The sequence below is a fragment of the Actinia tenebrosa genome, unplaced genomic scaffold (assembly GCF_029948245.1).
Source record: "Actinia tenebrosa isolate PJP-AT-01 unplaced genomic scaffold, QUT_ActTen_1.0 PGA_scaffold4__44_contigs__length_22323623, whole genome shotgun sequence".
Taxonomy (NCBI): domain Eukaryota; kingdom Metazoa; phylum Cnidaria; class Anthozoa; order Actiniaria; family Actiniidae; genus Actinia; species Actinia tenebrosa.
The window spans coordinates 17,426,393-17,439,972 of NW_028292581.1; the positions used below are offsets into that span (position 1 = coordinate 17,426,393).

At 37.2% G+C, this 13,580-nt stretch overlaps 1 protein-coding gene across 4 annotated transcripts in view; it reads left to right on the forward strand.

The window, feature by feature from the left end:
- Positions 1-13,580, forward strand: part of LOC116301549 (unconventional myosin-Ia) — a 39,304-nt gene that overhangs the window by 13,490 nt on the left and 12,234 nt on the right. For all 4 annotated transcript variants that reach the window (XM_031710623.2, XM_031710625.2, XM_031710621.2 and 1 more), the window contains 18 exons: positions 206-269; positions 670-683; positions 1,967-2,051; positions 2,796-2,902; positions 3,413-3,560; positions 4,367-4,485; positions 5,268-5,354; positions 6,200-6,265; positions 6,796-6,900; positions 7,235-7,297; positions 8,432-8,485; positions 9,814-9,954; positions 10,697-10,811; positions 11,240-11,295; positions 11,816-11,881; positions 12,416-12,483; positions 12,572-12,643; positions 13,073-13,148. In XM_031710623.2, coding sequence (XP_031566483.2) covers positions 206-269; positions 670-683; positions 1,967-2,051; positions 2,796-2,902; positions 3,413-3,560; positions 4,367-4,485; positions 5,268-5,354; positions 6,200-6,265; positions 6,796-6,900; positions 7,235-7,297; positions 8,432-8,485; positions 9,814-9,954; positions 10,697-10,811; positions 11,240-11,295; positions 11,816-11,881; positions 12,416-12,483; positions 12,572-12,643; positions 13,073-13,148 — 1,506 coding nt within the window. The remainder of the gene's footprint in view (positions 1-205; positions 270-669; positions 684-1,966; positions 2,052-2,795; positions 2,903-3,412; positions 3,561-4,366; positions 4,486-5,267; positions 5,355-6,199; positions 6,266-6,795; positions 6,901-7,234; positions 7,298-8,431; positions 8,486-9,813; positions 9,955-10,696; positions 10,812-11,239; positions 11,296-11,815; positions 11,882-12,415; positions 12,484-12,571; positions 12,644-13,072; positions 13,149-13,580) is intronic.

Sequence of the window (13,580 nt, forward strand, 5' to 3'; positions counted from 1 at the left end):
ATTTGGACTGCTGATTATGATCCCTATGATTAGTAGTAATGATAAAAGGACAAATGTATAACCCAAATAATGAGATATAATCTGTATTGTATGATGAAGATTTAAATTAAAAAAGTGGTGTTGAAGCAATTTAAAGGAACTCAAGAAAAAAAGATGTGTTCCATATGGGATTTAAAAACTAAATCATCCATTCATTTATCTACAGGGCAAATACATGGATATAGAATTTGATTTCAAGGGTGATCCTGTTGGGGGAGTCATCACTAAGTGTAAGTCTTCTAACAGTATTAGTATATGTAATAGGACTCCATGCTGTCCAATTAAGAAATAATTAGACGAGGAAAATTCTGACGACTGACAAAATTGGATGAGGCTCTAGGCCTCCAATTTGGCAATCAGAGGAATTTTTCGAGTCTAATTATTTCTTGAATGGGGAGCATGAAATCCCATTACCTATTAATCATATAGCTGCCTGATTGATCCCATATCAACAAGACCTGTCCAATTAAGAAAATAATTGGACAGTTACCTATATGGGATTAATGAGAAGCTGTATAATAATATAACCTTTGAAGTAGTAAAACAATGACCCCTAAACAAGTGTTTCACAATAGTTTTTTCTGCTGTATTCTAATTCTAAACTATTTCGTCTATTGTTTTCATTTTCAGACTTACTAGAAAAGGTATGATATAAAGTGCTGTTGCCCTGTAGAAAGCAAAGATTTTATTTACAAGCATTACCCTGGTTTTCCATATTCTGCGAACTTGGTAGTTTCGAGCTGCACACTGAAATTTTTTTTTTTTTTTGTGCTGCTGTCAATCAAAAATAATTAGTTGGTATCTTTTACTGTATGTTCTTGACTGGCGGCAGTGATAAAACAATTTCACAATAAGCAGTTGAAATGTTGGAGTTGCAGAATATTGAAAATCTCTGTAATACCTTTATGCAGATTTCTAAAATCAGTAGAAAATGAGACAGTAGGTTTGCTTGAAGTTAAGGTCAGTTACAACAATCATTCCTGATTTCCACTCCCCCTAGTTACCATTGCTCTGTCACACCAACTCAAAACGTTTTATCTTGTACTCTAATCCTTCTAGTACCTTTTAAAAACAAAGAAATGTATAGTTGTTTTTGGGGCAATATTTTTATTCCACTGGGAAAAACTGATGTGATGGTTATTGATTCGCTATTGTCCGAACTGGAAACACCAATTAGACTAAGATGTGAGTTAGTCAGTGATAGAGAACAAAAGTAACTGATAATTATTTATAGAATATTTGAGATAGGGGTGCGCTGATTGGCTGGCTATCGTGTTTATATCAGAGGACAGAGACACGCTCGCGCGAAATTCAAAAATATTTTATAAAAGCGATATAAAACGTCCGTTTGTGTCTATATACTGTGATATAAACACTCTGGGAGCTGTAGAGCACTCGAGAAGTCAAAGAAACACTCAGCTATGCCTCGTGTTTCTCTTGACTTTTCTCTTGCTCTACAGCTCCCATTGTGTTTATATCACAGTATATAGACACACGCTCCGTTATATATTTCTTAAATAAACACTAGTCCATATAATTCTGACTAGTACGTTTAAATCTGACCTTTGGGGTCAGGATTCTAATTGTTAGGGCTAGGTAGGTTAGGTAATAAAGCAAGGATCTCCTAATGGTTAGGTAACAGCGGGCATCGTATCAATGCTTCACACAATGATTTGGAGATTTAGCAAGAAAGACCTTTTCATCGGGTAGGCGATTGGTAAATTCCTAACAGAAAAGATGATCAACACATGGCATCCTGAACTTGTCTCTTACATATTTAAAATTCAACTGTGTTTAAAGAGGGTGGCGACATAACAGCAACAACTGATAAACTTGTGGCCCTCTTATAACAGTAAATGATTGCAGATAAATGATTACTGATTTAATAACTAAAGACAATGATCTAATATTCTTTTCCTTGATTTAGTCACGTGTAGTTTACCAAACGAAAGGAGAAAGGAATTTTCATATTTTTTATCACTTGCTGGCTGGAGCCTCAGACGATATGTTAGGTAGGTATGATAACAATATTGTAATAGTACATTGCTCTGCGTAAGGTCTCTTCCATGGGTTTGCTTCACACTCACTACCAACTGCATTTAATATACAGTACAACACAGTCGTTCAAATGGCAAATGATTTTTATGGAAGTAGGAAAACCGGAGTACTTTGAGAAAAACCCTCGTCGTGAGGGAGAGAACAACCCCAGCACTTTGGAATGCAGGTCAATCTGGAGGACAAAACAATAGGTTCTTTTGTTTTGTCCCCCAGATCGAGCTGCTTTGACTTCACATGCAAAGGGTCTATATCGTTGGGTCGAGAATCAAACCAGTGACTCCATGCTTGAACTATGCAGCAGTGAATGACAGTGCAGTAATAGCGCGTGCCACTCATGCCGTCCAAACACTTTGAAAAGAGATTTATTTTAGATAGGTAAAAGATTTAATTTTTATAAAGTTCATCTTTAAATGGCAATTTAACAAAGCCTCTCCCTTTACAAGGGCGGATCCAGGCAAAATTTTTAGGGGGGGGGCTAATTGAGTTTAGGGGGGAGGGGGGCTAATTGAATTTCTTCTGTCAACACAACGGATAAAAAGCATCTAATTCAGTTTTGCTTCGTTTTTTTTTCTGCTGAAGGGGGGGGGAGCTTCAGCCCTTCTTTGCCCCCCCTGGATCCACCCTTGCTTTTATTGACCAGCTCCAATAACTAATATTAGTAATACTGACTAATTTTTTTTTTTTTAATATTGTGACAGGGTTGATACATCTGAAGCGTGATTGTGAAAAGTACCGATACCTCAACCAAAGTGGATGTACATCTTTAGATTCTAAAAATGACAGGGAGGATTTTGCAATTGTTGAGGTTTGTACGATTTAGAATAATTTTTTCTTTCATTTATCTTTAATGTGTAGCACTCACAAAACTCTCTTTCTGATGTGTTTATTGAGGTTGCCATGGAACTACCATGAAACTATAGCTATAGCCCCTCCCTCCCCCTCCCCCCCCCCCCACCACCACTTTTCCCCTTTTCCCATACTAGTCTCTTACGTAATTTTTTTGTCCAATTTTAGATCTCCATTTTCCCCATGCTAGTCTCATATTTTGCAATCTTGCCCCCACTCTCCCACTTTTTAGAGTGGTCTGCAGTCTTTTGCATAGTGTTGCGGCATATTTATATGATTTTATAGGATTTTATCAACATTTTTGATTAATTAATTAATTAATTAATTAATCTTTTATTTTCTAATTTTCTAAGTATTTGTTGAGACCATTGAGACAGGTGTAATATATAAGAATTAAAGTTATTATTATTATTATTATTATTATTATTTTAACTAATTCACTGACAAATTACTTTTCATTGTTTTCCAGAAAGCAATGGATATCGTAGGTTTTAGTAAAGAAGAAGTCATTGCAATTTATCAACTGCTGTCTGCAATACTAAATCTGGGCAATGTCGAAGTCACAGAGGTCACTACGAGTGATGGAACAGAAGCAGCAACCTTCACTAATGATCATGGTAAGCTACATATATAGGTAATGGTACACCCCACCAACTTCCAATGAGTGCTCTGTTCTTAGGGTATACATGTAGATATACGAGTAATTGACGAGCGCTCAGTCCTAGGGTATACAACATGTAGATATACAAGTACTTGACATCACTGATGACCAAATTACAGATTCCTTGCCTTGCCGAAAGAGAATATACCAATTTGCACCAAACTTATACACCGAATCAAAGTATGGCGACCAATTTGAATGTTCATAAACCATTCAAACATGAATTGTATTGAATCTTGAAAAGACATCTCGCCTAATCTTAGTCAGTGCACGACTAAATCCCAGATAGCATTAGGATTTAGCATGCTGTGGTGTGCTTAGGGGGAAGCCAAAACCTGAACAAAGTTTTCAAGTCAAAGGAGAGACCCAAAAAGAATCTACTCTCCTGTAAGGTGCCAAGTCCAGAAATGAGTGCACCACTAGTTTCTAACTATCCTACCCATGTTAAATAGCGCAGCGCAACTGTGACGTCATAAAAACAAAGACAAAGGTGAAATTCGGACAAACAAACTTACAAAGTTTACTTTCAGCAGATAATTTTCACAGCCGATTGCAGTTGATCTTAGTTTACATGGGTTATTATTGTAAATTTAAGTAAAAATAATAAAATCGGTTTGTATAATCCTCGTTGTGGTTAAACAGAATGCAATGTTTGTCCGAATCTTTAAGCTATTTTTAGAATCAGTGCGCTACGCTATTATAGATCTGTCATATGCCTAGCCATTAGCATGATAATAATTTCTTGTTCATTCTTAATTGCAGTTCTTGAATATGCATGCGACCTGCTTCAATGTGAGGTAGAAGAACTCAAGAATGCCATGCAAGAGAGAACAGTAGAAACAAAACAAGAAAAAGTCCGAACTCCTCTCAATGAAGCTCAGGTACAACTAATTAGAAATTAGTCTTTGAGCCCGAATGGGCTATTGACTCATGAGGGCGATGAGAGCTAATAATTGTTTTAGTCAAATCCAACTACTCTGTCAAATATATAGATGGAAACAAGTTTTAAATTATAGTTAAATTTAAATGTTTTGGTTTTCAGAGCTGGCACTTTTCGCTACTAGTAGGATATAACTTATATCTGAGTAGTAGCTCATCCAATCAGAACCCAGTATTGACGATAGACCATAAGTTGGATTTGACAAAAATATAATAATCTCTTTAGCTATGCGTAATGTTTTGCACATTTCAGACCATGTTTCATTTCCTAGTGTATTATTTCTTTAACGTTGTGTATGGGAAGACATTTGAATATAGATACAACTCAAACATCTTATTCTCAAGGAATTGACATGTGGTCTGAAATGAGAAAACATTACGGTCTATTATAAAGAAGAGATAACTAGCTAAAAACTAGTGTGAGCTGCGTCGGTGTTTCTAATGAAACAGTAATGATAAAAAGGTAAATTATACACCATGAAAAGATGAAAAAACGTTTTGGACGCTAGTCCTTCGTCGGCCTATTATAGGTCTGTATTATCCAATGAATTACGGTATGCACTTTTCATCAACATATATTAATATTATAAAATATTAATATATCTTGATATGTATTAATATTATACGTTTCATTAACATATATCAATATTATAAAATATGAATATATGTTAATATATATATCAATATTATGCTTTTCATTAACATATATTTCATGAATTTGCAGGCAAATTATGCAAGAGATGCATTATCCAAAGCCATTTATCAAAGACTGTTTCACTGGATAGTAAAGAGAATAAATGACAGTATAAAGGTATGACAATTCCACCAATGAATATCTATATATTGTTTATAATTAGTATTATTAATTCCGAGAGATACAGAGAATGAGTGAGTATATTCCCAAAGAAATGAGTGAAGGAAATGAGTGTCCAGTGGTATATTGTTCAGTCGCCTGTCAAAGACAAAACTTCTCATGAACACTTTCCCCCTTTGTGAAAACAAAATGGCTGGCTTTTTACAATTTGTATAGGAAATCGCACGATCTTCTCAGACAATTTGGAATTAATAGACGCTTGTAATGTTTTGAAAGTTCTTTAATTGCGATTTTTTGTTTATAGTTCACTCAACAAAATTTCAGTAAAAAATGCGAAGCGATGCCGTTCATCTTTGTCTATTTGGCGGCCGATTTTCAGTCCATCGCGCAACTGAAATGCATAAAAAAGATTAGTTCTTACGGCTTCAAAATTTTATTTATATGTTTTTTAAGTACAAAATGATAGAAAATAATTGTTTTGACATTGTTTTGGCCATGTTGTCATAGCGACTTAATTCGGTACTCCTACGGAATACAATTAACGCTATAATTGTACTCCTCTCGACCAATCAGAGTTGAGTAATTTTGTTGAGTGTACCATAAAAACGTTAATTTTCAATTTTTTAATTATTAATTATTTAAATTTTTTGTTTTTGTTTTGTAAAATGAGATGTAAAGCGTAATGACGGGGTTCAAATTTTATTTTTTCGGTACGCCAATGGGGGGACTAATTTGTCCCCGCCCCATTGTGACGAAATATCAAAAATGAGCTATTGCTTTCACTTTATGATTTTAAATAAATCACTTGAAATTGAATTATGGTTTAAATAATTATTTTTTAGGTAAAACATGGTGGTAGAAGAAAAGTGATTGGAGTACTAGACATCTATGGATTTGAAATATTCCAGGTACTATTATGTAATTATGAAATAGAAAACAGTTTTCTGTGTTGGATAGTCTGATCTAAACACATGGGATGGTGAGAGCTCCTTTGAAATAACAAGCACACATATTAACAAAAGTACTGTTTTTTGTTATTGCAAGGGTAGCACTTGATAACCAGTGGCTAACAAACCTTTGGCCCTCGTTCCATGACCGAATTGGAAGTATGTTTACTTATACGTAATGCCAGAAATCAAATCTCATTTCCAATACAATCTACAGAATAGGCTCTATCTAGTTTAGCAGTGCAGGGCTCAAAATAGCGTTTGGTCATCCATCAGACAATGTCGAAGCAGAATTGAGACGTCTTCAATCAAATATTTGCCTTGCTTGTCATTTTGACTAATAAAACCAAAGTATGACCAGGCTAAAACTAAATTGGCTGGTCATCATGACCTGCAACTGACCAGCAATTATTTCAAGTCCTGACATTGTCATTTAGTTATTTAAGTCTAGCCTTGATGTATATCATCACAATCTCTATATTTTTTGACAGGACAATAGTTTTGAGCAATTTATTATCAACTACTGCAATGAGAAACTGCAGCAAATCTTCATTGAACTGACTCTGCAATCTGAACAAGATGAGTATGTTAGAGAAGTAAGTACTCATCAAGCTTGTTAATAATCAGATCAATAGTCATTCCCTTGATTATTATTTCTTTGTTCTAATTCGAGTAACTTCATCAGATACATCAAAATATGAATGCAACTCAAACGAAGAATCTTTCTCTCAAAGGGATGACAATTGTCTGAAATGGGAAAACATTGTCCACATATGGATTGAGTTCATTCCCTTGAATATTATTTCTTTGTTCAAACTCAAACAGAATCTTACTCTGGAGAGAATGACAAGTGGTCTGAAATAGGAAAACAATATACCTGTATAGATTGAGTTTATCATTATACTTAATATAATTTTTTTCCCATTTTAGGGGATCGAATGGACTCATATAGAGTACTTCAACAATGCTGTCATTTGTGAGTTAATTGAAAAGGTATGTAAACAAATACTGCATTCGGATCTTTACTTTATAATCACTACGAAAGAACCAACAATAATAGCAGTAGTATCATATGACTAAAGCCTCGAAATCAAGTCTAAATTGATGGTTTTCAACCATTCACAAGAGAGTTAAATAACAAAAGACACGGCGGCCATGTTGGAGGATATAACAAAAGAATTCATTGACAATTCTTTTGTCAAGTCCCTCCAACATGGCCACCGTGAAAACCATTTGCAACAAACAGTCTCCTGCTGATATATGACTTTTTGATAACGTATCAATTCAGCTCAAGTTCCCTTGGGAAAGGCTCTGTTGGATGGCAAAACAAACTTGAGAGTCTCTCTTTTCTCATTCTGTTTTAAGACTGAAGACTCATCTCCGCAGGCTCAGCCTCGCTTAAGAGTAAATCATTTGCAAATATCAACTTTAATGTAAAGATTGTGCAGCTTGAACAATACCAATGTTTTGAAATCCCACGGACTTTTAATGGTATCTGTGAATAGCTGACTCATAGACGAGGCTATAAGCCTGTGCAAATGAGTCTGTGGTCTTCAAAAACAGCGGTATGCATTGAATGTGAAACTGGTGTATTGCTTCGTATCTTGAAATCGAAAGTATCTTGTAATGGAAAAAAAGCATTTTGGAAAAGGTCTTGGATATGACATTAGTATTCCAGCAAAAGTCATTTGAATAAAGGAAGTTTGAAAGTTTTTACCATCAAGTAACAGTCATGTGATTATTTCTTGCAAATGCCCTTTATGATTCACCATTTTCCATACATCGGTTCACTGGTCAAACACAAAGCATTCAGTCGAGGCTGCAAGGTTCAAATTTGAAAAATCCTTTGAAAGTACCTTGGTGCCTCGCTTGAGCGCTTTGTGTTTGACCAGTGAACCAATGTATGGAAAATAGGCTTAAAAGAAAAACCTTTCACTCTCCGGACAAATTAGTTTTAGTTTGGCCATACCTCATGTCTGGCTCAACATTACTGGTCAAAAGGACCAGCAAGACAGACATTTGACCAGACAAGTACCAATTCTTGCAGGACATTGTTCGATGACCAACTGTTATTTTAAGCCTATTGTGAGGAAATATTTTGTGATTTTTAAAATCTCTTTTCTTCAGAACCATTCTGGGATCCTTGCATCACTAGATGAGGAATGTCTGAGGCCAGGAGATGTAAGTATTTTTTAAGTCTTTCTTGGTGTACATGTAGCATAGTATTGTATTCTGGGTTGGGTTTTTTGTTTTGCAAGGTAGAGTGCAAACTATATATTGATGGGTTGCAAGCATTCCCAAGAGAGATTAAAAGACAAAATCATGGCGGCTATTTTGGTGCCGTTAATAATGGATGCTAGTAAGAATCTAATAAGAATTATTTTGTTAAATGGCACCAACGCTCCCGTTCCGAGGCCGTGATGACGTAACGTGCAATCGAAGAATCCGTGAAACAGCATAAAAAAATAAATAGCACAAAACACAACTATTTCTTTTGTTTTGAATTGTTTCATTAGTGCTATTTTGTACCAGTTAGTTAGTACTATTTCATGGATATACGAGTGGTGATAACTAGTGGAGCACTAGCGTGGACTGCGTCGGTGTTTCTGAATAAAACAGTAGGAACTTGTAGATAAATTGGATAACCGTAAAAAGCTTTGTGAAACTGATGTTTTGGATGTTAGTCCTTCACTTACTCCGACGAAGGACTAACGTCCGAAACGTCAGTTTCATGAAGCTTTTTACGGTGATCCAATTTATCTACAAGTTCCTACTATTTCATGGATATATTAAGCTTCAAAGTCATTGTTCTTGGCTATTGTTTTATTGTCTTCATGGCTCAGGTGCCTTGCAACACCAAGAAAGAGCCGTTTTTTGTCTTCTTTACTTGTCATTCTTGGGGTGCATGTTACGTCATAGCCTCATTAGCTTCTCTTGTTAGATCAACCAACATGGCGGCTGTTTCCTTGTTCTTTATATCTCATAGGAATTTTCAGTCGTGCTTGCACCCCAAGAATGTGACTGATTATAATTTGTACTCGATGGACAAACGTCCAAAGAAATGCTTAGAAGTTTAGAAACAGCCTCAATTATTCAAAAATCATACGAGACCCCTTGCATGTGACGCCATAGCAGCTCAATTTGGAGGACAAAACAAAAGAATTTCAATCTCCTGAGAATTGGAAACCTATTGCTTTGTCCTCCAAATTGAGCTGCGTTCCGACGTGCTGCAGGGGGTCTATTCGTTCGGGCGTAATGTTTTCCTATTCCAGACCAAGCGTCGTTCTCTTGAGAATAAGATTATTTGTTTGAGTTGTATCCATTTTTATGTGTCTTCTCTTGCGCAACCGTGAAACAAAGAAATAATAATTTAGGGAATGACACATGGTCTGAAATGGGAAAACAACATTACATTCGAGGTAAAGTGGTCTATTTGTGTTTTAATGTTGTGTGGTAGAACAATGTTACTCTAGCTACATTAATATCATCTTTATACTTTATTTTTTTAGGTTACAGACATCACGTTTTTACACAAGCTTGACAGACAATGGATTGGTCATGAACATTACGAAAGTCGAGCAGACAAGCGGTTCTTGTCTGATAACACCCTTGCACGTGACTGCTTTAGATTAAAGCACTATGCTGGAAAGGTTAGAACAAAATATGATGCTGAAGATTATTGTTATTGTACCTTAACCTCTGGGCTGATCTAAGTCAGGGCACGGTTAACTCACAGATTGAACCCTTGAACAACCTCTGGGCTGATCTAAGTCAGGGCATGGCTAACTCACCGATTGAACCCTTGAACAACCTCTGGGCTGATCTAAGTCAGGGCACAGGCATCTCACAGATCGAACCCTGGAACGACCTCTGGGCTGATGTAAGTCAGGGCACAGCTAACTCACAGATTGAACCCTGGAACGACCTCTGGGCTGGTGTAAGTCAGGGCACAGCTAACTCACAGATTGAACCCTGGAATGACCTCTGGGCTGGTGTAAGTCAGGGCACAGCTAATTCACAGATAGAATCCTGGAACGACCTCTGGGCTGATGTAAGTCAGGGCACAGCTAACTCATAGATCGAACCCTGGAACGACCTCTGGGCTGATCTAAGTCAGGGCACAGCTATCTCACAGATTGTATTGGAATTTAGTGTGTTAAATTTTGTAGAGGGGGGAAAGAACCAAGAGAACCTGGAGGAAAAAATCTCGATCCAGGGAGAGACCTAACAAACGCTAATCGCTTGCAAATTATGATGATTTTGGGAATCAAACCCCAGAGGTCAGAGGCAAATGCACTATTGCTATGCCACCCTTGATTTCCAAACGAATTCATTAAACACCATATTAAATGTACTTTATTAAGTGGTTGTTTTTGTTGTTGTTTTCTTCAGGTCACCTACTGTGTTAATGGTTTTATAGACAAGAATAATGACTTGTTGTACAGAGGTCTGTCACAGTGCATGTACAACTGCAACCATCCTTTCACCAAGAAGCTCTTCCCTGAAGGTAAGACCAGTGGAGGATCCAGGGAAGGTTCAGTGGAACTCCCCTTTTGTGATATCTTGTGAAGCTCATCCCCCCCTCTTGTGAAGCCAATCTTTGCATCGTTTTCTGCGTGGCGGTCATTTTGGAACCCCTCTTTTTAAAATCTTGGATCCGCGACCGAAAACTAAAGTTATTTGCCATTTCCCATTTTTCACTCTATAAATAGACTTACTCCTCCTTTTAACATCAGCCTCACAATCATCTTTTTTTTCTTTTCTACGCTGACTCGTTTTTGTACGTATATCTTTAGGTTTTATTTATGTCATCCTTACCCAAGCTAGAGATTAAAAATGCCATCTTCATGTCAATGAAACGTGGTCGGAAATGGATAAAAACATTAACCTCAGTCTAAAAGGGTCCATTCACTCATTCATTATTTACTGTATCAGGTTGTCCAACCAAAGCATCCAAGAAAAGACCACCTACAACAGGCACTCAGTTTAAGGTTAGCTGTTGTTGTTATTTTTATTAGTCACCCCACACCCGTCTATATTTCAAAACCGCAACAATAATGTTTCTTATGACAGCGGATTTAGACCCAAAAATCTCCAATCAGGATTCCCAATCATCATGTTTGTCCCCACCCCCCCCCCCCCCCACTTCCCTCTGTTCTCACACCATCATCAATAACATTGAATTCTCTGTCACCACGGGCAAAAGAAATGCGAGTGCAAAGCAATGTTTGCACGTGAAACGCAATTGCAAGCAAATTATGATACGCAAGTGCAGTACTTGTTTACTTCGAAAAAAATTTGATTTTTCGCGTTTGGGTTTGCTTTTACTCCGGTTTACACGTTAAAAATGAAAACGCAAGCACAAGAAAAAGAACATGTCCATACCTTGCATTAGCGCTTGCGTTTGCGTTGTTCGTGTGAACCAGGCTTATCACCACTCACGATTACCACGATAAATATCACTATCATGAATGTTGTTCAATAATAAAAACACTTAATACCTGTTCACAGACCTCTGTAGCTGAGCTCATGAAGAATCTTCATGCCAAGAATCCAAACTACATTCGTTGCATCAAGGTAAGCTCTGATGTAGGAAAAATGGGACACATACATAAAATAGGACAAATAAATCTTCGCAACTAAATAGTTCTCTACATGGCTCATACTGTACTGATGGAGTCCCTGTAGATTTGGCGGGAACTTTCGCGCCAAAACTCGCGCCTTTAACTCCTCTGTCCTTTATGACTCTTTTACATTATTTATACTGATGGGGTTCCTGTGGATTTGGCGGGAACTTTCGCGCCAAAACGCGCGTTCCCGCCTCCCCCGATCAAACCCAATATTTGCAAAAGATCAAAAGACTGCAGTTTATGAAATTGCTATTCTCCTGTGATTCGATAGACCTCTTTAGCTTGGACGTTTGTTTTCCCTTTTCATATCACGTGTCATTCTTTTGAGAATAAGATTCTTTGTTTCATTTGCATCCAAACAAAGAAAGGATACTCAGGGGAATGACACGCGGTCTGCTTTAATGGGCAAAACATTATTATGCCCAGTCTATATTAAGTCTATTTTCATTCAGCATTTTTTTTCCATTTTTTTCCTTCTTAGCCCAACGAGAGAAAAGCCGCTGGAGTTTTTGATGAAAGGCTAATCAAACATCAAGTCAGATACCTAGGGTCAGTAGTGATATTTTCTCAGTTCTTGCTGTCATGGATTTTGCTTTTAAATGGCTTATGGATATCTTTGTATTGTTGTTTCTCGCAGGTTAATGGAAAATATCCGCGTAAGAAGAGCGGGATACGCCTTTAGACAGGACTACTCTGTTGCCCTACAAAGGTACTTGTATGTATTTCTTTTGAGTAGTAATAATGATCGACTTCGTTTAAAGAGGGTGACACACGACAGTCGCAACTGCACTGAGAAACTGTGGCCCTCTACGTGAGACGGGACCGACATCTTACATGGTCTTCCGAGCAACGGCGAAGGTCTAACCATTTGCAGACATTGTTAGAGCAAAGGCAGCACCAACTGCAGCAGCCAACTAGAGAAAACTGCTTTATACCTTTTAAAATAACGAGCGCACAAATTAACGCGGAAACATTCTCTTTTATTTTTCGTTTGAAAGAGCAAATTCAGAGCGCGTAAAGATTTCACAGTCATCTAAAATGGCATCTCGACCAATCAGAGCACATGTTAGAACTCAGTTATTTTATACTATCTTAACTATCACGTGGAAAAAAACTTAAAATGCCGATATCTTTACAGGTATAAAATGCTGTGTCCAAAGACATGGCCACAATGGAAGGGTGAACCTCGAGAAGGAATTGTTGAACTTTTGAAGGTAAATTTGAGAAGGCTTTAGACCGGTCTTGAGAAGGCTTTAGATCGGTCTTGAGAAGGCTTTAGACCGGTCTTGAGAAGGCTTTAGACCGGTCTTGAGAAGGCTTTACACTGGTCTTGAGAAGGCTTTAGACCGGTCTTGAGAAGGCTTTAGACTGGTCTTGAGAAGGCTTTAGATCGGTCTTGAGAAGGCTTTAGACCGGTCTTGAGAAGGCTTTAGACTGGTCTTGAGAAGGCTTTACACTGGTCTTGAGAAGGCTTTAGACCGGTCTTGAGAAGGCTTTAGACCGGTCTTGAGAAGGCTTTAGAGGTCTACCAGAAACATAATGCTTGTAACAAACTAGCCATACGGATATAAGACCTTATATACATTGCCTTGATAAAATATTTATTTGAGATTCGACGGTACATGTTGAGAGGTCAAGAACCCGGA